At 37.5% G+C, this 26414-nt stretch overlaps 1 protein-coding gene across 1 annotated transcript in view; it reads right to left on the minus strand.

Annotated features, from left to right (window-relative positions):
- Kcnh8 (potassium voltage-gated channel subfamily H member 8) overlaps positions 1-26414 on the minus strand; it is a 365508-nt gene that overhangs the window by 106364 nt on the left and 232730 nt on the right. Inside the window, exons 6-7 of the mRNA XM_028766666.1 lie at positions 13025-13182; positions 8381-8588 (exon numbers count right to left, since the gene is read on the minus strand). Coding sequence (XP_028622499.1) covers positions 8381-8588; positions 13025-13182 — 366 coding nt within the window. The remainder of the gene's footprint in view (positions 1-8380; positions 8589-13024; positions 13183-26414) is intronic.

Here is a 26414-nt window from a genome sequence, read left to right on the forward strand (position 1 = left end):
GCAATGTTGGATGGACATTTTTTTTCTTCATCTTTCCAATATATCTATGAGTAAAATATAGTGATATCCTGGAGTCTGGGCTTTAAAAACAAAACACTTGATTTCTATGGCAAAAGAATATAAAACCTTAGCCCCAAAGATAGAAATATTTTCTGTTTTCTAGAAGCTGTCTTCCAAAGCTGAATAGGGTACTGGAGACTCTTCAGATACAGTACTTGATTTCCATTTCCCACAATTAACAGCAACATGGATCGTTTCTGAAAATGAAGCTCTGTTGTAGTGGTGATGGTTGTTGTGTTCTAGTGGACCTCCACCATGTATTAGGAACAAAGAAATTAGAAAAGGCCAAGGCAGTGAAATAAGACAGGAAGCTCTGCGTGGCTTCGCATTAAAGCTTTTTATTACTTGCTGCATATGACTCCTCCAACCTCAAGACTTCCACAGCCCAGGTACTCAAAGTACCAAAAGGTGCACTGGAAGCAACCACGTCTCCTGGGAGCTTGGTGCAAAGGCAGGGGCTAGACTTCACCACAGACCTAGTGACATGTGTTTTGAGATCAATGGTGGCTCCAGTGAGTATTTAAAGTTAAAGGCACTATTTTTAAAAGGGGTTAGAAGCTACTAGTGGTGACATATACCTGTAATTTCAGGGGACTAAGGCAGAATTATTATGAGTTTGAGGGCAGCCTAGGCTACTTAGTATCCCACTGTTTCAGAAGAACAAAACCAACAGAAACAAAGCCAGCTAATCCTCAGAGTCCCTGGATGTGCTCCCCTTAATTTCTAGGATCCCTGTTTATATTCTCTTCTGTGTCCTTCTTCTATGATTTCTTTTTATTATTTTAAATTGTGTGTATGTATGGCTTCTTCGTAGGGCTATATGCATTGCACACACACTCCCACAGAGGCCAGAAGAGGGCTCATGATTCCCTGGAGCTGGAGTTCCAGGTTTTTAGGAGTCACACAGTGTTGTTTCTGAGAACTAAATGTGGCTCCTTGACAAGAGTAGCATATTTGTTACTTTTCTATTGCTATGATAAAACTCAGCAAGCAAGGGAATTTATAGAAGGGTTTATTTGGGGCTTCCAGTTCTAAAGTAATAGAAGTCCATCACAGTCTTGGCAGAAAGCATGACAGCAGGCAAGATGCTGGAGTTGCAACTGAGAATTAACTTCATTCACAAACAGGAAGCAAAGAGCACATTGGGGGATAGTAAAAGGCTTTTGAAACTTCAAGGCCTACCCCCTCCAACAAGCCCAGACCTCCTAATACTTCTCAAGTAGTTTCACCAACTTGAGACCAAGTATTAAAAGGTCCAAGACTTATTTTAAAATTTGATTCTTCATTTATTTACATTTCAAATGTTATCCCCTTTCCCAGTTTCCCCTCTGCAAATCCCTTATCTCATCTCCTTCCCCCTGCTTCTATGAGGGTGCTCACCCACCCACCCACTCCCATCTCACCACCCTGACATTTCCCTACTCTGGGGCATCAAGCCTTCACAGTACCAAGGGCCTCTGTTTCCACTGATGCCAGATTAGGCCATCCTCTGCTACATATGCAGCTGGAGCCATGGGTCCTCCCATGTGTACTCTTTGGTTGGTGGTTTAATCCCTGGGAGCTCTGGGGTTCTGGTTGAAAAGGCCCAAGACTTGTGGAGGATATCTTATTCAAATCATCACAAGCAGTAAGTGCTCCAGCCCAATAAAATCTCTCTCCAATCCCACTGAAAATCTTTCCCAACCACTCCCTTCTTTATCTTATGGGTTCCCCACAATGTGAATCTTATGACAAAACCACATCTTGAAGAGCCTTTATAATAATTTCTGTAAAACCTATTAGGTAAGCCAAGCAGTGGTGGCATATGTCTTAATGTCAACACTTGAGAAGCATAGGCAGGCAGATCTCTATGAGTCTGAGGTCAGCATGGTGTACACAGATAGTTCTGGGACAGCCAAGGCTACACAGAAAAATCTTGTCTTAAAAAAAACAAAAACTAAAAGCAAAAGAGAAAAGAAAAGACAAAAGAAAGAAGGAAAATAGAGAAAATAGGAAAAAAAAGCTCTATAAGACAGAGTGCTAATAAATCCTGTATGCTTGAGGAGAATTCGATTCACTTATTGAAGTAATCAGCTTACCATACACAGGCCTGGTCAGTTTTCCATCCCTTACAAAAGGATTACACATTCTTAGCAGTTACTAAATAGAAATAGAGAACCCCCAATCAATAAGATTTAGGATGCTTTATCAAATGAAGTTCAAGTGGCTTTAGCACTAAACTTACCAATGAAATATTCTAAGTAGCATATGAATGCTTTTCTCCCATTCTAGGTTCTCCTAGTGCGTGTGTGTGTGTGTGTGTGTGTGTGTGTGTCTGTGAGAGAGAGAGACAGCGTCAGAGACAGAGAGACAGAGAGAGACAGAGAGGGGGGAGATTTTGTATATCTACAAAAGATAAACCCTACTCCAACCTAAGAGTTAAGGGACAAACTATCCCTTCTGTTATAAACTGCCTTCTATCCCTTCGTAGATCACTACTTTCAAAGTTCAGCCTGTGGTGATCTTAAATTGAGAAATTTGAGAAAGAACATGAAACAATATTTAGGTACAAGATGGAAATACTGACCTGGGTGAATTTAACTAAGGGAATGTTATGCTTGCGTTAGGAGTGAAGAGTGTGTTATAGCAAGCAAGGTGCATAGAGCACTACCCAGTCTCCAGTCCAGCCAATATCACTTGACATGATGACATCTTCGAGAAACTTGTGATTCACAGAGGGATTTTAACAAGTGTTTTATCAACTTTTCTATAGTTCTTAAGTATAAGATTAAAGATGTTAGACATTTGCCCTTTTTGTCATCATTTTTTATTTTTGGCTGGCTTGCTAATATATTACTTAGTGGAGGAATTTCTCTCTTGCACATGTAACCGAGAGACAGGATAAAAAGGAAGGAGTCTGTACTGGCTAGTTTTAACTGTTAAGATGCTATATCCTAGAATTAACTGCTGAGACAGTCTTAATGAGGAGTAATTATCTTAATCAAACTACTCTGTGGGAATGTTTGTGGGAGACTGTCTTGATTGTTAATTGATGTAGGAAGACCCAGCCCGTTATAGGTGACACCATTCCTAGGAGTTATTGTACAGTATGGGGAGGGGGGGGTGAAAAGCAAGCAGGTACACATTCATTTCTCTCTTCTCTTGATTATAGATATCATGCTTGAGTTCGTGCCTTGACTTCCTCTCAATCATTGACAACAAATTGAATAAACACTTTCATCCCAAAGTTGGTTTTCATCAGGATGTTTTCTCACAGCAACAGAAACGAAACAAAAACCAAGTCTCTCTCTGTGTCTGGGCAGTGTGTAGATATTAGACATTTGATGCTGTGTGACTAATATGCGGTCATTATGTATTCATCCTTCAGATACCTTGAAGCAGCAGAAACATGGTGAGCTAACAGGACACCACAGCCCAGTATTTGCAGGACACCTTCTGAATTTCTTGTCATTTTTATTGTTTTCCTGTAGCTCCTTTCTCAAGATTTGTTCTGTGAACTGAGTCCATGTGTTCTGCCAATTGACCTCTCTTGTGCTTTTGTAACTCAGAATATGAGTGAAGCACGAGTGAACTCACTTCCTCACTAGAGTTAGAGAGTGCTGCTGATTTTCTCCTACACTGTTCACTGTGGGTAGGGAGGCCAGAGGATTTGAAGATGGCCTCCATTCCTGGTAAGAGCAAAGGTGGCAACTATAGAGGCCATGAGCAGGAGCATGCAATGCACTGGAGACCATGTGAGGCAGGTTTTTGGAGGAGTTGTATAGCCACACCTGCTACAGATGAGAAAACTAGAATCAGTCAGGAAGTCCCACAATGGGCATCATTTTGGGCAAAATCACAGGCTTGCAAATCCTTGAGGTGGATTCAAATCTAAATAGTAGCAGCTTGAAACTGAATCTTTCTTAATTAAGATCCCAATGGTGCTCTTTAAAAACAGATTCAGCGTCATTAACTGAACTTTACAGCTGCCATTAATCGAATACTGCAAGTGATAATAATTACAACAAAATGCACATCTAGAAACTGAGACATATGGAAGCCTGAGAGGCCTTACACTACCACTTTTGCAGCTCTGAGGGTGGAATCCAGTGCCTGTGGCATAATTAGTAAGTGCTCCACTACTGAGTAATATTCCAAGACCATGTCACATAGTTTGCCTGTGTTGAAGATTCTCATGGAAAATAAGCAATACAGCCTCTACAAAAGGCCAATCAAAACATTTCTTTGCAGCCAAATGCACATTCAACCTTGACAAAGTACTCTCAAATTCACTTGTGATACATTTCTTTAATATAGAGTTAAATGTTACCCTCTATCCACATTCTGTAAAACTGTCACACTTAACAGGAGTTCAGGGTGGGTGCCAGAACATTGTTAAATTATGTTAACTCTGTTAAAGCTCAGAATAAAATCTCCTATAGGTGACTTGTTGAACACAATAGCTAAATCAAATGGCAACACTCTAAATTACCTTATAACTAAACTTGCTATGCAAAATGATATTCATTGGTGTCTATCATAAGAGTAGTTGTCATAGTATTATATGACAGCTATAGCAGACAACATGTGTTGACAGTGACTTGGTGCTAGCTACAAGGCTAATGACCTTTACTTTTCCTTTACATCACCTTTGCATGTGTGTGCTGTGTGTGTATGAGGGAGTTTATGTGCAAGTATGTGAGTGTGGATCCACAAATGACAACCTCACTTGCTGGTCAACATCTTGCTTCTACGTGGTAATCCAAACTCAGGATCCCCGCACTGCACAGCGAACACTGAGACAGCTCCCAATCTGCTTCACATATGTTTGTGTGTTTGATAACTTAATACTGGACAACCCAAAGAGACTTATAGAACTATCTCCATTTTACAGTCATTGGAGAGGAAACAAAATTAATTGTTTCTTCCTGTATCCTGCTGTTCTGTATTAAAGGACATCAGCTTATTTTTATAAGGCTTATTAGCCTTTCTGATCAGCTCAACCTTAGCATAAGCCCAAGCTGTAGAGGTAGCATAAATAATTTAAGGTTCTTATCCGTGACATCCAATATATTAGTTTTGGTAGACAGAACCAAGCACACAATGGGCACCTACAAATGTTATTTTCAGACAAATGAGCCAACCCACAATCTGGCTGTTTGTTCTCTCTTTCTTAGCCAGAAAAAGTTTTCAAACAGACTTTCCTTATAATTTTCCTAATATTCAAGATATAGAAAGACTTCTAGAGAAGTTTGAGAGTCTAGGTTCCTGAACCATGAATACCACTTAGTAACCTAATGATCATGACTGCTGATCCATTCAACTTTGCCAACAACTATATCCTAAATAGAAGCCACAGTAGAAGAAAAGCCAACATTTTCCATATAGGGCTTGCATAATCTACACCTTGATTCTTTTCAATTCATTAAAAAAATAGATTTAGGCCCCCCTACTTTATTATTTCATAAATGGCCAGACAAACCTCAAAACTGTCTAGACGACACATTCAAATATATGAAAATATGAAGTGAAACAAAGCATCAGACAAACCATTTTACAATGAGTGTTTGATCTCATTAGCCAACAAACACAAAGTATCTATTATAAAAAGTAGAAAACTTATAAAAATTGATATTGGCCAGGTTTAAAGATGAACTTGGGCTTGTTTAGAAACAAAGTATCAAAGCACATTAGCTGCCAGTATTGAACTTTCCAAGGACAAAAGAAGAGTAATTGGATAATCGACAATGATTAGAAAGAGATTTATCATTCAGACTGATTAAACCTCCTCTATACCTTAGACACAAAGGTAAAGAACAATGTGTTCTCTAACAGGATTTTATTTATGTGATGTATTTTTTGATTTATTGTAATTGGAGCAAAAAACAAATAAACCTTAGCACTACAGAAAAGAAATTGCACAATAAAAATGAACAGGTAGAAAACTTCTGATTGTTTAGTACGAAGACAAACCTCTGCTGGCATATGATTTAGTAAGTGTACAAATTATACAAGTAATTTTAGAGGGAGGGTAAGTCCTTGTCCATACCTTGTCCAAACATATTTATAGGCATAGTGAGCATACCTTCTTCCTAATCACATCCCAAGGGCCATTTAGACAGTATATCTAATTCTCCAAGGGGAATTACTTTTACCTTATCTGAGTAAAAGAAAAAAAAAACATTAATGATTCTGTGACAAGCTATGATCTATAGATACACCCTCATCCTATCTGACTATGGTGGCTACAGCAGTTGGTCAATGGATCTATTCTGTGATGAGAACATATATTCTACATATTCTTAAGAAGCATAAAATTTTAAATTTGTGGTTTCATGAGAACTTATATCTGTATATCATGGAATCCAGAAAGAGACTTTTCAGTTGTTTAGTGAAGTTCTTATGCTGGGAGAAGGGAATTTTGTGGTTCAGACTGCTTAACTAAATTAGTGTAAACCTAACAGTTGGTTAGGAGGGCAGAAGAGGTTTACAGATGGGAGCTCCAAGTCTTTCTGCCTCTATGGTGTACCAATCTGCCTTTGCCTGGCTGACACCAGGCTTACAACCTCTGTGTTACACTGAACTCTAACACTAGGGCAAAGACCATGGCTAATCCTGGTACACTTTAGGTTGCTGGCTCCTTCTTTCTTTGGAAAAAAACAGCTCTGCATGTTTTAGATGAGAAAGATGATATCTAGACTGCATGTCGGTAACACAATTGACATGGTAGAAGCGTAACCAAAAGGATTTCTCATCTAACTTGAGTTGAGAGTGTGAAGAAGCTGGATTTCCCCCAGCTAGACTCTCTCAGATGACAAGACTTAGAAATTCATATCCATGTATAGGTCTGGAGCCTGAAGGATATCAGGCCAGGCCTAAGAAAGTACCAGATGTTTACCATAAGAGAATTTTAATATAGACTGAAGACAAATGGCAGACACCTAATCCTGCTACTCACTGAACCTCATTGGGACAACACCAAAGTACCCGGGGGAGGCAAATGGCATCAGTGGCGTCAGATTTGATTCTCCCACCTATCTCTTTCCTTCTCCAGCTTTCCACAGATGAATCTCACTTTTTTACTTTTTTTTTAAATCTAGAACACCTTTGTTTTCCACTCTACAGTGTTATTTATGTCCTTCCTTCATTTCCGAGAATCCAAAAAACCATAGCCAGATATCTAAAATGTGCTTTGAAAAGAAAGAAAAGCAAAGTCTTTTAAGACGAAAATCATAGGTGTAATAGATCAGTTGCTTTGTGGAGCCCAGTGGAAACATGGTCACTTGATTTTTTGGTTTGTCTTGTTTCTTTTTTAAAAGAACTTGGTAAGGGAATTAACATTCTTCAACTTGCTTCCTCAAAATTTCCAGCTTGCCTTTCAGGGATGTCCTTGTGAAGGTGTTGTACACACTCTGCGGTGAGGGAGGGTTGTTCGGGACAGCCATCACAGGATGCTCTGAGCACAGCTTCCTTAGCAATGGGACACACTTGGCACTTCTCTCTCTGGGAGTCGCCTATGATTAAGCCCTCTGCAAAGGCCTGAGCTTCTTTCAAAGCTGCAGGATTGACTTTTGGTAGACACAATAAGTGAAAGAATTTCAGCCAACTTAAAAAAAATAGATTCTTTTAATTAGATATCAAAACAAAAATAAAAACAACAGCCCCCAATAAAGGCCACTGGGGTAGCTCTATAAAGTGGGGCTGTGTAAAAATGGTGGCTAGTTTAGACTAGAAGGTATATACTTCTTATTTTCTATAAATTTCTTGTGGTTAACATGGGTTTAAAAATGTGTTCCTGTGCTTGGTATTTCACATTCATTTATGCAAAATTATGTAACTCTTGAAAGAGAAATCCCAAACTTTCATGGATTGTGGAACTACTGAATGACCAACAATTCTCTTAACCAACAATTGGCACATCCTTGCCAGACATTTTGAACAACTTAGATCTTTTTTAAGTTTCTTTGGCCTAGAAGTTGAACCTGACAAATTTTGCTAACAATGCAAGGCTCTCGAAGAAGACTTTTATTGCTTATATTTTAAATTGAAAAAAAAAGGAAATGTCAGTAAGAAGCAAGGTATTTATAAGATTGTGTAGAAGACAAAGAAGATTGAAAGGAGTGGGGAGGGGTATGGAATAGGAGATCGGCAAAGAATTAAAAATGCACTAAATATACATTATATACACAGAAGAAAATAGCCTATGTAATATAGTATAACAAAAATTTAGCACATAAACAAATAAAATAGTATATATACACAAACACAACTTTTACTTCCCCCAAAGTCGACATAATATTCTCTTTTAACAAACAGTGGAAAACGTGACAGAAGCCCTTACCGACTTCCCACTTGAGAAGGCTGTTGTCCTCCCTCTCCATTTTTCCAATGACATACCAGATACATGCCATCCAGTGTGCAAGGAGAGCAAACATGGACATGAGCAGGGTAAGGACGATTGTGCTGTGCTGAGAATAACGGTCCAGCTTCTGCAGGAGGCGCAAAAGACGTAGCAGCCGAACAGTCTTCAGGAGATGTACGAGTGACACCTGTGGTGGGACAGAGCAACATAGCTCGGAAGTCATATCCACAGCACAGCATTACCTGTTACCCATACCCAAGGTGGAAGGTTTCTGGAAGGAAGAATAATGGTGGCTTAACTTCTGTGGACATGCTGATGTGTTTTGGCTCCTTGGACACTGTATCAAGAGGTGAAAGGATGAAGTAATGTTGGCTAAAAGTTACAGAGGTTATTTTTCCTGCAAAAACTTAACCTTATTAACTATAATTGACTTTGTTTTCTGCCTGACTATACACAATATTTTATACACTGCTGCACTGCTAAGACACACCGAGTGTGAGATTTCTTTGTTACCTTGGGCATGTTTTGGGTCAGTTTTGCTTTCTCTCTACAGATAATATATTTGGGTTTAAACAGTAATCCGTAAATATTGAATGGAACATAGAAAGCCATAATAAAGCTAATTTTAACTCAAGACTTTTGTGGTGTTCATTTTCTGAGGCTAGGTTTTCATGAAACCCACATGGACCTGGAAAGATTGATTTCCTTAAGTCAGCTGATCCATAAACTTGAATAAGTACCAGTGCTACCTGCTGTGTCTATTGGTAACCTACCTGGCTTCTGCCATTATCAATGAACAGAGAAAACATTCAAGGTAGACATTCCAAGCCTGAGCTTCTCTCTAGAGTGTTATAAAGCCAAAATGAAGTGGACTTGAAACTTTTGCTGCATCTCCTATGCCCTGTCTTTTCCAACAGTTAAATTACAGACTTCAAACTAAAGAACTGTTTTCCTGAATTTAGGCATTAATTGAAACACCATTGGTGAACAAAGGCATGGTCAGAATTAGTGTTAAAGAGGGGTGCACCTAACAAATGCTCTCTGACCACCTTCACAGAATTTAGAGTACATCACGTAGAAAACACAAGAGTATAACTAAAACAGAAAGGGAGTTTGGTATACTCTTTGACCATTTAATTTCTTGGAGGGAACTCTAAGTAAAGAAGATGATTACAGCCTGTGGGTTTAATGTGTCTCTCTTGTGCAGAATGTTACCATAGAAGATGTCAATGTCCTCACGGGGTGAATTGCCTACAAATCAGCAGGTCAGTTGATTTCAATTCTCTCCTTGGTTATCCATCTTCCCTTATCTCTAATATATGTAGAACACTATCTAGTATTTGAAAGATGAGCAAATAATGGATACAAGAATGAATGATCAAAAAAAGAATGTGTAGGCAGATTATTAAGATATAAGATACTCAAACCTCTGCATATAAACAGATATTCAAAAATTGTGCTCAATTCTAGTCTTGTGAATTATTCTGCACTTAAAACACATTTTTACCTTAGACCTCCTTTTCTCCTCCCTTCATATTATTTCCTTCCCTTTTTGTACTCTAACCTTCCTTTCCCTCCCCATGCTCTCCTCTCCTCCCCTCCTCTTCTTTCTGTTCCTTCCTTGTTGCCTGCCTGTCCACAAGTCCTGTGTGGACATAAGAGTAACCCTTAGGAGTGGGTGGGTTCTCTCCTACTATGTGGAAACTGGAGATGTGACTCATGTCACCAGGCTGAGCAGCAAATGCCTTTATCTGCTGAGTCATCTCACAGCCCTAATAAAAGAGAGTCTTAAAGGCACCTGGGAACCTGCTCTTTTATTTCTTCTCTATATTCTTTACGGTCAAGTTTAGCTCCTTCTCTCCCTTCAGCATCAATATTTCATCTACCATGTACCAAGTTGGTGTGGATCACAAGATCACCTGCTAGGATTTTATAACCTTGACTTTGTCATCTGGAGAATTATTGTGAATGGATTTTGTTTAATAGGTAGCTGAATTTGATAGACATGACAATTTTTAAGTGAAACGAAGCCTGGTATAGAACTCCCATCTGAATCTGAATCTGGTGGTGAGGGAGATGTCTCCTCATCTTCTCTGGTCTCAGGGGAAGTGGTACAGGGAAGAACATAGGGCTTTGCTTCTGTGGCTATTTCCATAAGCAAGCCATGTGAACTTCAGTTCAGGATGACATAGTCTGGTGTTATGCTGGGACATTCCAAACAAAAAATGTAATTGCTCACATAAGAGTTGACAGCTTCCTGCTGTGAACAAGGATGCAGGCTGTTGATGAATTTTAGTGCTTTTTGAGATGGGTATCATGAATTTGTCATGAATAAGAATTATGAGCAACTTGTGGACAAGTATATCTATTTCAAGTGTCTAGTAGCAGTTTTCTTTTTTACTAATTGGGCTAGACTGTGTCCTGGTTATCAGTCAGGAAAGCAGAATTATGAGAGAAAAGATCTTTCCCGATGTCAGAAATCAGGTAAAACATTAGATAAACATGTTTTCTTTTTAAGTCCCTCAAGAACTGTAAGGTTTTGTGTGTGTGTGTGGCCATTTTGTGAAATTTTTTTTTGTTTTTGTTTTTTTTTGTTTTATTTTGTTTTGTTTTTTTGCTCAGACGGTAAATAATCTATAAACTTGCCTTACCACTTCATCTGTCCTTCCTAATTTTGTCTCTGTCAGAATCTTTCAGGGTAGGGTGCATAGTAGATTTCTATAGGCAGATCTATAGATGTATTGAAAACATTTGCCAAGGGCAGTTAGTAGCAGTCAGGGCCTAAGCCTACAGAGTGCTGTACTTCATTTTGAGCTTCTTCTATGGAGATGTATTCACTGGGCACATTTTAAATCTGGTAGGAACAGGCTTATTTTTAGTTTCCATGTCTAAGGACATTTCTTCTTATAAGTTGTTCTCATCACATGTCTTGTTGGGAAAAGAACAGAATATCTTGAACAAGCTCTTCTGTTCAAATAGAACATTTTATACTTATTACCTTATTTAAGGACAGCAAATCCGTACTGGTTTTTAAGTGATCAGGTCAGGCCCATCAAAAGTAGGACCAGTATCTCTAGTACAAAGTTCCTTCACCTTCTTGTTTTCTTTTCTGACTTGCATTATTCACAAACCATTTATTTAAGATTTCCAAGACACTGAGAAGAAATGGAAGGGGATTGGTGAAGTGGTCACCAAGTAAGAGGATCTCATCTGTTGATTTAGGCAACAATGATAGTAGAGAAACATTCACTGAATATTTCTTGTATATATTTATTATTCTATATTACATGTACATATTTAAAATTATCCTATTACAGTACCCAGAGGAAAATAGACTATAAAAATTCTATTAATATTCAGTAGCAAAGCAGCAAACTAATTTATAATCAGGTTGTGTTAAACAGAATTTATTTGTTAATTTGGCCAGAAAATTTAGAGTACTTAAATAAACCTTTTGTAACATAAACTCCTTTTAGATTATTTTGAAGCTGTATAAAATCCTTGCTTGAAGTCACTTCATTTTCATTATGGTACTTATCTAGACAAATTCATTCTTAAAATTTCTTTAGAAAGCTCAGGTAACTACCTAATGTCATGTCAACTGATATTATGTGCTAGCTTTTTTTTTTTTGTAGTGTTTGCCCTGATATCACCCTCAGTCTCCCAACTCAGAAAAAAAAGACAGGAAAACAAATTCATACAGCATAGGCAATTAACAGGTATGTAAGCCTACATTAAGAAGTTGGGACAGAATATGTATGTTTACCTGGAAGCCAATAATGTCTGAATTTCAAAATCTGATCCCTTGGATACTCTTGGAAACCAGTCATTAAAGTTTTCAAAAAGGATGTGATGTATAGAAGAGCTAATGTTAGTTATCATAATAAAAACAAAACACAACAAAACAACAACAACAAAACACATGTACCAAATCAAAATTGGTCTTCCTAAATATCTCTCTGGCTACGGGAAGCGCTTGACAGTTTTTAAAAACTTCCATCACTGAATGTAAAAATAGTTGCTAGTGCAAATGGGACACTTCTTTTCTTGTGAGGAGACATGATGATAAGAGACTTAGAAGAAGAAAGGACAGAAATTACAAGTGTCAATCAACTCTGGAATCTCATTTTATACTGGGGTTACATCATTAAAGTAGCTGAATTCCCTTACTCTAATTCCAGCATTCCTGTCTGTCTGATCAGTCTTCAGTTAGCTTTGTCAATGAATAATAAAATTATAAAGAGTGACAGAGTTAAAGATGACAAAAATAGAAAATACCTTTTGCATTTCTCCACCAAATTCTCCAGACAATTTTCTTTTTAGAAATCTAAACTGATGATTCTATCCCTAGAAGTGGTTTGCTATCAAAAGATTTGTTTAGTGAGTCAAAATTTATGGCAGATTCTGTTTATATACAGATTCTGTATATGGTATCTCTGCTTCTGAGGATTGAAGGAAGAGATCAGAAGGAATTCATGTCCTCAAATCAAGAATCTGGCCTGTACGTCACTAATCTTCTCTATATTCTTATTATAGAGGTCACAAACCCCAGGGAATATTTAACAGCAAATATATGAAAATCAAACACTTCACTTAAAGGCCATGTGGAAGATGTCTACTCACCACTGTGACATTGAAAGCGTACAGGAGGTCAAAGGGCAGGGCAGCAATCAGATCAATGATGAACCAGGTAGTGACGTAGTGGATGCAAATGGATCTTGCTTCAAAGATAACTTGGCCAGACTTGCTGACATAAGTTGTTCGGAAATTTAGAATAATATCTGCTTGGAGGAAAAAGAGAATTGAGAAAAAAATGAGGAAAAGAGGAGAAAGAAAAGGAAGAGTGAACAATAATAACACTTTTCAAAAGAGAGAGAGAAAAGAAGAAAAAGGAAAGAAAGAGAGAGAGGGGGGGTGGGGAAGGTAAGCAGTCAGGGAAGAAATGTGTATAAAATTATACAGAAATCAAAGAAAAATTAATTTCAAGCTATTTCAGATTAGTACCTTCATGGTTTCAATATGAATGATATGGTTTCAATATAATGAGAAAATACTGAAGAAGTGCAAAGGACGCTGGGTACTGTGTTCAGATGCTGAACAATTCCAGCCATTAGAGTGGTAGTGAGCTTACCAGGTGCCCAGTGTGCAATATTCTAGAGCTTGTTGGGAGATTGTTTCACCCCATGGTAGAGGGGTAGAGGTAGAAACAAACTCATCCAGATCATCTTGGCCAACAGCCACCATGTGTGTAACACTTGTAATTTTATGCATAAAGTTTAACAAATCATTGTGTGCATATGAAATTTGCCTTTAGTAAATTTACATTAAGTCACACTCTTACCAAGTACAGCAGTTGCTTTTGTTTGCATCTATTGCTAATCTTTCCCCTTCTATTCTTGCATGTTATATAGTAATTTTCAAATTCTCCCTACATAATTGTTTGGTTATGTGTTTATTGAGCCCTTTACCACAGACAATACCCTATGAGTGCTAGTCAAAGGACAAAACCACAACCAAGTACGCTTTAGTAAGTTGAAAGTTGTCTGTATATAAGTGAGTATTTCTCAGGCTGACATCTTGCTTTCTGGGTTAAGTAAATTAAGATGTATATTTTCTTTAAAACAAAGTACATGCAGGTCTCAGAGAATTTCAGGATGGGTACACACATAAAAGAATGGCACATGTGGGTAGCTGACTCTAACAGACAGACATTAGTCCATGAGCCTTATTTTGGGCCAATACATTGTTTCAACTCCTTACAAATCAAATCAGGATACATGGGCAAAATCAGTTAATGTAACTAGGAACTAAAGTAATTACAAAACAATGGAAAGTCTGAGCTACAAAATGACATCAAAATGAACAAGAAGATATTTTGTTAGGGGAATTGAACAGGTAGATAGAGGTAATATGATGATGTGATATGATATATGATATGATAATATTTCATTTTATTTATGTATGAATTCTCAGGAATAAAGAAAATATTTAAAACTAAATGAAATATTTAATAAAATATTAAATATAAACAACCTCCCCAAATTCATAAAATTACTCATGGTTATGGTCATTATTAACTTGAGAATACATAAGAGAATTTTCTTTGTCTTGTTACAGGGGATTAAAAGATAGTAAGAAAATAGCAAATATATCACAGAGAGAACTATATAGCATGGTCAACAGGTAGCCTCTAGGTGCTATGAGAAACCCAAGGTGCTATGATGTTTGCTAAGGAAATCTCTATTACTGTGGAGCCACAAGAGAGTAACTGTAGTTGATGAAATTAATTAAATATTTCAGATTAGCTAATACAACTGCATGTTCTTCAAATAATGACAATATGAATATTGAAAGTAGAAGATATGCCAACTATCCCTGTGCAGCCACTATACAACATGTATTCAGCCATTACACAGCACAAACGTATACTGAGTGCCATAGATATGTACAATTACCATGTAACAATTAAAAGTATAAGGTAAGGCTACTTGTTGTCAAGGCTTATGACCTGAGGTAGATTCCTAGAAACAATGTGGTAGAAGGAGAGAACTGAATTCACCAAGTTGTTCTAGAACCTCTACACATATGCCTTGACACATACAAACACATGCACCAAAACAGTTTATATTTCCATATGAACAGCACACAGAAGTATGATCATTAATGTTTGTATGCAACTTTTCTTGGTTCTACTTATAATGTGTACACTTATCCAAGACAACACACACACACACACACACACACACACACACACACACACCCCACTTATAGTATACTTATGACATTTCATGATTTGAATGCTCAGTTCAGACAGTGGTACTATTTGGGAGATGTTTTGGAAATGTAAGAGGCAGAGCAGAGCTAGAAGAAATAGGTCATTAGGAGTATATTTTCTGCTGGACCTTGCATGTCTTATTCTCCTCCATCAAAGCACTAAATACGTCTGATCTTGCTTAGTTTCTGCCATCAGTGATTGGCACTCTGAGGATGGTATGGTTGCAGACTAGTCTCACTCTGAATCTTTCCGCCATGATGTGAACAGATAAGCTCTGTCATTCTGTCACGGCTTCATGACTATGATGAACTAAAACTTCCAAACCCATGAGCTAAAAATAAACGTTTCAAGTAGTCTTTCTGGAGTTCCATTCATAGCAGTGCAAAAGTAGCAAACGCACATCATTGGAGCTAAGAAAAACAATCCCAAATCCTTAGCAAATTCACTGAAAAGAATTTTCCTCCTCAAAACCTTTATATGCCCATATGTTGACATCTAGCACATCATCCATCGTGGTCTATGGTACAAGGATTCTTTTTAATGATATTTAATGCTATTACTCGAGAGACAGAGAATTATGGAAACACTGTGGTTTACAGCCTTTATAAAGGAAGGGCTGATCCTAATCCACTGCACCAAGATAAAAACATAATTGAATTCTCTGATGATGCAGATCACAGGTAATTAATTACACTCTGAGATAATTTGCTTCATTGTCTTCATGCTTTATATAGCACAATTAAAGACAAACAATAAGAAACACCGGATGTGTTGTTTTCTTATTTTGAGACTCCCCAAGTATTTCTCCCATCCCACTGACTATGTATCTGAGCTGAAAAGCAAAGAAATTGAACACATTTCCCTCTGAGCTTTATTTCCTGTAGAGCTACGCCATTAGAATGTCCCTAGTCCTAAATAAAAGGAAAGGGAGGGGGTACATTTCATACAGTATAAATTAGTAGATTACTTTATTAGCCTTTATGACAGGTGGGAAATAATTTAAAAGTCATATTGGCTTACTTGTTAAAAAGTAAATTAAAATATAATGATGTGCACAAGAGCATGTGCACTGCATATAAATAATTACTAACTTCATTTAACCATTTCTTTAAAAATTAATTGATGTGGTATAGCATGGGTAGAGAGATATTTAAGTAAACCAGCTCTGGTTGATGTTCTAAAGATACTCTGAGGGTTTCCTCTGCTCACAAGACACTTCTTTTAGCATAGCATTTTTTTCCAAAACATTTGGGCCAAAAGGAGTGGAGACAATAAACAGAGAACAGATTGATCAAGAGGCTCAGAGGATAACTAATCCTAACAAGGATTACAATAAACCATTGGTGTTAGGTATAAAATTCCCTACGACCTGACCCCTGCTCAGCATGTCTCTCTTTCTTACTCTGAAGTGAATGATTTATGGAAAAGAAAGAGCAATAGAGCCAGTAGGAGACAGCAGCATGTAAGAACAACAAAAGATTAGGGGAGAGAAGACTAGATGAAGTGAGGTGAATCCATCCTAATACTTGTTTCTATTTCCTGTAGGTGGAGCCACTGCAGTACTGGATACTCATAGACATGATGCTAACCTTCACCTTTGATATATTTCTCCGTTTCAAGGGAAGGTACATAAAAGTCCTGTATCCTAACCATTTGCCTTATCTAGGAATTCCGTATGCTGTGCTTTGAATGAGAAATGTCCCCAATGGGCTTATGTGTGTTAGAACATGTGGTTCTAAGATGATGACACTGTTCAGGGAGATTTCAGAATCTTTAGGGTTTGAGCCTTGCTGGGAGAAGTATGTAACTGGGCATTGGGTTTTGAGGGTTTATAGCCTTATCCAATTTCCTTTCTTGTTTTCTGTTGCTTTTGTGTAGAGAAGATATGGTTTCTCTGTTTCCTGACTACTAGGCAGGCCTAATGCTTCTGCCACCATGCCCTAGTTTGCCATGGTGGATTGTAATCCCACTAAAATTGTAAGCTAAAGTAAACTCTTATTTTTCATGAATGGTTTTTGTTTAGGGTATTTTATCACAACAACAGAAAGAGATCAATTCACCATCTAAGTAATCTTTAGTAAGGATAAGCCTTCTGGAGTTTTTGTTTTAGTTTGATTTTGAGACAAGGCCTGGGTATATAATCCAGGCTGATCTTGAACTGATGATACTTTTGCTGAGACAGAAGGTCAGTGTCATCATGCCTGGCTTTCTCATGGCTATCAATAGTTCTTTCAAGTCAGAGAGCATGGCTGACTCCCTTTCCTTGACTCTAGTTTTACAGTCAGTAGCAACACAGAACATGCTGTCCTTACCAACCAAAAGATCCTCTCTGTAAATATACCCTGTTATGGCCTCCTTTTGTTGCTGTGACAATGCACTATGACTAAGGCAGTATATAGAAGAAACCTTATTTGGGCTTATGATTCCAGAAGGTTAAAGTCCATGATGGATGAGCAGAGGCAACAGATAGCAGGCATGTTGAGCCAGCAGAAGCTGAGAACTCTTGTCTTGAATTATAAGCACAAAGCAAAGATAGTGATTTCAAATCTGTCTGAGTCTTTAATCTCTCAAAGCTCACCTCCAGGGATATACTTCCTTGAAAAGAGCCATATCTTCTATAACATCATGAATAGTACCACCAACTAGGGACCAAGAATTCAAATACCTGAGACTATGGGAGATATAGCTTTCACATGATCACAGTTACCAAGCTTAGTTCTCAGTTCCTTGGTCTAGGGACCTTCATTCTTTCAACTGCATCACTGATGTAGGTCCCCTTTCTCTTCAAAAAGAACAAAATGTAATCTAATCTCTAATCTGTTGGATTTCACAACAAAGTACAATGAAAGAAAGGGAGTGCGTATAAGATTCTTTCTTTCCTATATGATTTTGACTGTAGGAACCAAGGTGCCTCCTTTATATTTAGAATGAAATTTTAAATATCTTAATATAGTAAAGAAAACCACTTTTGAATGTGATAACTCTTCCTTTAGAGTCAAAGTTAGAGTTAAACTGACCATACCAAAGTACCCCCCGTGTATGACACAAGCCTACAGGTGTCACATGTTCTCAGAATCCAATTACTGTACAACCTTCCAACTGAAATGATTCCTTTCAGTGTTCCAATGTATTTAAATACTGCTTTGGAGGGTTCCTGGATTTTCACCCTACATAGAGTCTTTGGGGCTCAAAGGAAAGCAAATTACCTAAAATAAGCATTCCTTTGTTTTTACCACAGGCTTTTTATATTCTCATGATCTTAAACCATTACACCTTTATAAACACAGTCAAGTATTATCAGTGAACTTTATGTTGGGTTAAAGTAGACATTAAAAATATCGAGTATATTACCATTAAAATTCTTCTCTTATTTTCCATATCTATTCATTTGTATTAGGCTGACCTTGTACATGGCTGTCACTGTATTATGTAAGTCTACCATATCAAAAGACTTGTGTATCATGCACAAAAGTACTGATTTGGGCTCTCTAGAACTTACCCACTTTTTCAGTTATGTTTAAAGCAAAATTAGACATTTGATTTTTTATTTAAAATACATTAATTGGAGGTAGAGAGGTGCCATAGAAGTTAAGAGAATTGGATTCCCTTCTCAAGGGCCTGTGTTAAACTCCCAGTATCCACTGGGCAGAGACCATACCTGACTCCCTGTAAACATGAAGTAGGATTGGGTTAAAAACTTTTGCTATATCCCAGTGGGATATTGACTGTGCTTGTTATCACACCTGGACTGCCAAGAATTTCTTAATAATCATAGAGTAGAGTGACAGATAGTATGGAAAGAACAGTCAAAATCCTTGTTTTTAGTATCAGGTTACATGTTCCAGTCACTGTTGCTGTACTTAAAGGCTTTTAAATGAAGACACAGGATCTAGGATTGGTTAATCAGAGTTGCCTAACTTGCTCATGGTTATTTTCCATTTCTATTTTATAGATCTGAAACATAATATACAGTCTTGCTACCATGCCAATAAAAAACTAGTAATAACCAGCATGTACTAAATCATTATTTTATGATAAGGCTGTTTCCACTATTTCACATGTTCACTGTTTTTTGCCTCATGAGGTTACTGTAAAGCCATCAACATGTCAGTGATGTGTTTGGAACACAGATCCAAACACAGATCACCTGTGAATATCACTTATGTTGGTGAGGCTAGGTTCCACAGTTGGCACCTTTGTTTCTTTCCATAACTGTGGGAAGAAAATTCTTCTAGTGATTTCTATGAGGTTTTATCGAATTCAAGTGAGTTTTAGAATCATGAAAGTAGTATTTAGCACTTTAATTATAGATTGCCACATAAAAGATATTAAATTTTAAAAAGTATCATTTAAGAATAGCATATATACTGTAAAATGCACTAACATTAAAAAGGAAGTTGGATGAATTTTCCAAGGTTAGCTGTTCCTAAAATCAACTATGGTCAGGGATACAACTAGAATCTGAAGAATTTGTTATGATCCAGTCTGATTACTACCTTCCCCCAAATAACCAGCATATTTATTATCATACTATATTTATGCATGAATCATTTAGATGCATGATATAAAGAAGACAATGCTTTTGGGTATAAAGGCCTTCACTAGGAAACAAAGTACTTTTGTTGCTGTAGAATGCTTCATTTACTTACTATGCAGATGTACATCTTTTAATTTCATTGTGATAGAATATGGGTTCATTTGAAAGTGGTATATCACTCTTAGTTCTTTGAGAAATACCTATGTAAACATCCATGCATAGCACACATATATAGGTAATCAAATATACACATACATATATTTTTTTGCAAATGGTTAGGATAACTATTGACTTTAAGTCCATCTTTCTGTCTCACCAAGTATTCCTCTACTTTAATAGAGACTGCTAAAAAATTTAATAGAAGGAATTATACTTATTAATATGTAGTATATGACTGTAGTATTAACATGTAGTATATGATATTTTATCTTACTCCATATCTTTTCTGAATTAACTATAATTTCTATTTTACTTCCTTCTAGTGATATTTTAAAAGATATTTTATGGCAGTAAAATTTTTATTTTCCCCATGGTATGTGATTCTGAGTGAGCACTGTAACTACTTTTGCACACCCTTTCCTATGAGGTACCCAGTCAGGTCTTCTGCCCAGTGGAAATCACCCTTCTCTTCTGCCTCAGAGGGACTGTGTGTACTCCTATGCATTGTGTTCCATTTTGGAGATTATGTTCACTTATAGGTCATTAAGATACCCCACGCTGATGTCTCTTGGTCCTTTTAACTTCTGCATTTTATTAACAGCTTACCTGCAATTGATTTCATACAGTGTGAAAAGGGATTCAAGATTCATATTTTGTAAATGGATTTCCAATTGATCCAGGATAGCTTTTGAAAGCATCATTTCCTGGCAGCATCTCAGCTGCACCTCTGTCATACACAGTGGTTACATGTATGTGGATCAGATTGTGCACTACATATTTTCCAGATAACCCAATTTCCACCTTCCTAGCAGAGGCAGAGGCAAATGTGTTCAGCCCAGACTTCTGAATTTACAAGAGTATTTATGATAAAGTTAATACATTTGACTCTTGAAAAACATTTCAAGTATAATTTAATAGAAATATGAAGTACTATATTAAATTTAAAACTGAGCTAAAATTTAGTGTTTGAAATAATAAAACCATGCTTAATTAAGAGGGAAAAGAGATTCCTGCTTAACCCTATTGTGAGTTCTTGGCTACTTTTTATAAATGCCACCAATAGAAATTGTTCATATTTTAGTGTTATAGTTGCTGGAGCTTGTGGTTTCCATAATTCATACTATGCTCAGACACTGTTCACAGTGTAAACATGAACATCAAGGTTTCTAAATCAGTTTATGCAATATAAAAGCAACACCAATCAACCACCCTAGAGCTGGAATCTAATAATCTAGTTTCATCTTTATCAAGGTCATTGACACAAAACAGGCAAATAGAGAAACAAAATGTTTTTATTTTTCATTAATTGCCCTTTGGATTGCCTAGGAAGAGAGAGTTAAGCCAGAACACTCCAGGACAGGCAGTCACAGAACAAGCAAAATCCAAAGTCCAAACAGTTGCATGTGAGAATTCACAGGAACAGTAGGGACAGAGATTCCAACAGATTCCCAAGTACAGGGTCATAATGCCAGTCAAGACGAGTCAAAAGAAAAAATGTTCTTAACTCCAGATGGAGTCTTGAAGGAATCTGAAGTTATAAGATACTTTGATTTATTTCTATTCTGCACTGAAGAATTCTCTCCAAACTCTAGCCAGATCAATTCAATCTTGTAGCAAACCAGTACTCCCCTGTTCCCAGTGCCCTAAATGCAGCAAAGCAAGACATCCTTGCCAAGCTTTGGCTGAGACCCTCAGAATCACTGAATGGAACTGGCTCAGCCTATGTCTTCTGACCCTCCAGTCATTTCTTCCCTGGAACACTAGGTAGCACTCCGAAACACATACTTTCTTCATCTTTGTTTTTGACTGAGAGTCATATAGAACAGGTCGTGGTAGGCAGACCTACTACTAAGTGGCTAGCTCAGTAGTCTGCAGATGCCCCTGTTTTTCAACTTTGTCATGAGGAATCCCAATAAATTACTTCATTCTTCTATGGGTTCTTGAGTCAAGGCTGAGGTCAAGTTTATTTGACATGTCCCTGTGAACGTCATGTAGCTTTTTCTGAGCAAGTTTGTCCCTGTGTCATATAATATTTCTAGAGAGAATGGTAGAAACAGCTACCTGTTCATATGAAAATACAGTTTTTAGAGGTTTCAGAATTGTTTTAGATAAAGCAAAACACAATGTTCAAAATATACCAAATACTTGAAGAAACCACAGGGCACAGGTTACCAAAATGTAAAGATAAATAACTGATTCTTGGTAAAAACATTGTGGTAATCACTGTACTTTATGCTGTGGATAACTGTGAATTATCTTTACTGGGCAGAAGTATGACACACAGAGTTCAGTACTCAGGACTGGATATGGCCACAAACTATAAGGTTAAGTCTTTGTCTCAAGAAGTTGTTTTCTGAAGCATCATTTTAGACATCAAAGTACAGCTAACCCCTCCCCATTCCTTCCACATAAATTGATTGTGTGTAGCTTTGATAGATATTATTACTCATGCTCACGCATAGTGTTTCATTAACAATTCAGTGGTCTTTCTTAGTGAGGCTCATCTAGAAAATATAAGCCTAAAGAGGGGTCAGGTGAGATGGCTTAGTGGGTGAGTAAGCTTCGTATCAGATCCCAATGACCTGAGTTCAATCCCCAGAAGCCATGTGGAAAGAACCAATTCCTGCAACTGTTTGCTAACCTCCACATGCCCAAGCACACGCACAGCACCCACACTCAAAATTAGATAAATAAATGTGACTTTTAAAGATGGCAGGATTAGCATCTAGATCAATGGTACAGCTGGTGTGGTCTTAGATTTAAAAGCCAGTACAATCAAGCATTGGTCAGACAATCAATCCAAATTGATAATCTCCTTATTCTACAGGGAATGTAAAAGAAGATAAGCTCAGAGTACCTTAGAATATGGTCACTTATTTCAGTTCTTATTACATATTCTTTTTTAGTTCAAAGATGAGGAAAATTGCATCTAATATTTAAAATTGCTTTTCTTCTCTTTCCTTCTGTCTAAAAGCCTTAATGTGACTCTAAAATGTGACAAGAATATGGCTAAAAATAGTTGGCTCTTTTTTTTTTTTCATGAGTAATAGGATTGTAGCTAGGATGATGCTACCAGCCACCTTTGCTGCTGATGTGGTTTCTTGTCTGGGCTGTTACAACTGAAGTTGTATGTGGGGCATTCTCAGTATGCTTATGAATTCATACACATTTGCTTTTCCATGCTCTTATTAACTTGCTCTTTGTTGCTGATGATGGGTACAAAGACAGATGAAGTGACCTTAGAAGCAACACATTCAAGATGGTAGATAAGGAGTCAGCTTCGACTCCAAAATTATTTTGTGAGATTTATGTCTCTCTTCTCCTCCTCCTCTTTCCCCACTTTGTCCATATACACAACCACCAAGTTCTCCCCAGATCATCCAATGTTAACTGCCCTCTTTTCTACCAACCTCTATGGCACCTTTTCCTGGCACACCGAAACGACTGGCTGATTAGCCTCAACATTCTTTCACCATCATGAGAGGACACTAGCCCAGTTCTGACCCCCACTCCTTAGTTTTCCTTTGTAACTCTGTATCAGGTGAGCAGCAGCATCCCAGCACACATCATTTCTGCAGCTACCCATGGTGCTGCTTGGTAAACAAAGGCAATGAGGGCTAACATCTCATGACTAATAGATAAAAAAACCTTTTGGAATTTATTAACAGAACAGCCCACTAGCGTCCACTGATCCAAAAAGTAAGACTGTCATCTGATAGCATCAGAGGCTATGGGAGCATTTCCCCCATCTTGCTATAACTACCTCTCTGATATTTTCACCAAGGTATCTTTAAATTGATTGATAATTTTCTTTATTCTACTACTGTAAAACTTCACAAGGCTGCTTACATGTGGGTACATGGCAACCACAGTAACCTAGCTGCGTGTTTTCCAGGCCATAATCACTCAAATTTAGCTCCAGAATAAATGTTTATTTCCCTTAATTCGAGAACTGTGTTCTTTGCATTACGAGAGCCTTCCTCAAATATATGCCACAATACACATAAAATACAAATCAGAAAAATATGTGTTTTATGTTTGTGTATATATTTGGGTATATGTATGTGTACAGATGTACATGTATATGTGTTTGTATATGTGTGTGTACATATGAAACATCCCATGGTATGGTGTAGAGGTTTTTATAATTGTATGATGTGTACAAGTGGATCATTGTATGGTGTGGATGTGTGGACCATCTTACAGTATACAAGTGTGGATCATCATATGACATGGATGAATCTTACAGCAAAACAATTTGTTCTCATGTCACACATGAAATACCATCTCCTTTCTGTCTCCCTGTACCAGGATACTTATTCTGCTACATTGTATTTGCAGTAGAGCTAGGTGATTAGGCAGTAGAAGAGGATGTGGAGCTGGGAAAGAAAGAGAGGAAGGGGAGGGGAGAAATAGAGGAAGGGGAGGAGAAGAAGGAGGCTATCAGCCATGGAGAATCACAGAGGGTCAAGAGCTGTCCTGGGTAGCAACTTCTATCAAAAGGTTAGCTATTGGGTAACAACTCTGATTGTGTGGGCATCTTCTTGACTGAGCATTTCTAAATATATAAATCCTTTAGATAATCATTAAGCTTTAAGAGTCTCATTTCTACTGGATACTGCAAGAATGGCAAATATTGTCTGTGGATTCAGCCGAGCTTTATGGATGCAGTGTAGAAGATTGGCAGAGTCATCCCCCACACTGGCATCTCATAAGTCTAGTTGTGGCACGCCTGGCCTCTGCCTGATTCTAGCTGTGGTGTGCATGGCTTCTGGCCACTTGTAGTGCAGAACATGGCAGCCCGAGCTCACCAGAGCCACCCTACTGATTAGACAGCCGGCCCGCACTGTGGCATTTTCTAAATATTACGTCTACATTTCCCTGCCATGACCATCTTTTAATTTTTTGAAAATGATTCATTTGTTGGCTTCTACAAATTCTAATTTCCCCATTTCTTGACAAATTGTCATTGTCTGGCACATCTTTTCTTTATAATACAGCTTTTCAGTGTAGTTTGGAATCTCCATTGTATTACCATTTAAACCAAAACATCTTCCCCTACCTTTTCCCATGCACTTTCTTGGTTATCCACTCAGAATCATCACCTTACCAGTTTACGTAAATGTCCTTTCTCTATAGACGGACTATAAGTTTTCACACTTATATTTTTAAGTCATTCACTTTAGATATTTCTACTGTACAACTAAAAAGTGAATAACAGTTTATTATTAACTAATAAAAACAAAAATGGTTGGAAGTTTCTGTAGAATCTAAGAAACACTGATTTTTATGGATATCAAAATCGATGATACTGTTAGCCCCACGTTGGGAATTTTAAAATATGCATATATTCTTTGCATGTTAATATTTAAAATCATAATCTCTTGTTTTGGTCATATGTGATCATAGGACAAAAATGTCAGGTCCCTGTGGGATCAAACATGAGTTTATGCTAAAACATGACTGGGTTTTGTCTCAAAACCCCTCTGTGACAGCACATCATTTGGAAAGTTAATTATCATTTCTAAGTCCAAATTAAAGAACTAGCAATGTTTGCTCTCCATCTATATACCAGTATTTACTGAGTGTATATATATTTTCTTCTATTTGTTCATCAGTATGACTGTTTATGCTGGAGTTTTAGACTATAGTACAGTGAATACTCTGTTTCTTCATTTAAAAATTATATATCTATCAATGATACAGATGAATAAGCTAAGAAATATCAAGTCATTTGTAAATATTTTAGAAGCAGTACAAGGGATATTTCACATAGATTCAGGTGAAGAACTTGAGATGGCTGGGTGACAACAGACCACCATGATTAAGTAAAGATGAGCAAGCTGGGGCAACAGGTGTGAATTTGTTTAAAGATTCAGAATAAGAGGTAACAGTTTCAGTAGAGCCATGCCATGACCAGTTATATACTTGATTAAAACAAGAACAGGATACAAACACTGGCTATAGCATGATGTGGCAGCTTGAATAGGAATAGCCCCCACAGACTCATGTGTTTAAATGTTTGGCCATAGGAAGTGTCACTATTAGAAAAAGTATGGTCTTGTTAGAGTAGGGTGTTCTTGTTGAAGGAAGTGTGTTACTGTAGAGGTGGGCTTTGGGCTCTTTTTGGCTCAGACTATGCCCAGTGTGACACACAATTTCAAGTATCAAGATATAAAACTCTTAGCTCCAGGACTATGTCTCCTTGCATGTCACCATGCTTGTCACCATGTTGATAATGGACTAAACCACTGAAAGTGGAAGCCAGCCTCATGCCATGGTCATGTTGTCTCTTCACAGCAATAAACTCCTAAGCACATGGTAAGCAGACACCAAGAGTATATGCATAGATGGAAGTGAGGAATCATAGTAAACTAGCCAGAGCTATTGTCCACCAGCTCAGGTGTGTGAACATGGGGACAGAATCACATTCAAGATACTGTCTTGGGAGCGATCACCATGAAGACAACAGGAGTAAGTGTAATCAAAAGGAGTGTGTGTCACCTGGAGAAGAGAAAAGAAGACGAGGGAAGGGGAGGGGA

The sequence above is a fragment of the Grammomys surdaster genome, unplaced genomic scaffold (genome assembly GCF_004785775.1).
Source record: "Grammomys surdaster isolate TR1022 unplaced genomic scaffold, NIH_TR_1.0 169, whole genome shotgun sequence".
Taxonomy (NCBI): domain Eukaryota; kingdom Metazoa; phylum Chordata; class Mammalia; order Rodentia; family Muridae; genus Grammomys; species Grammomys surdaster.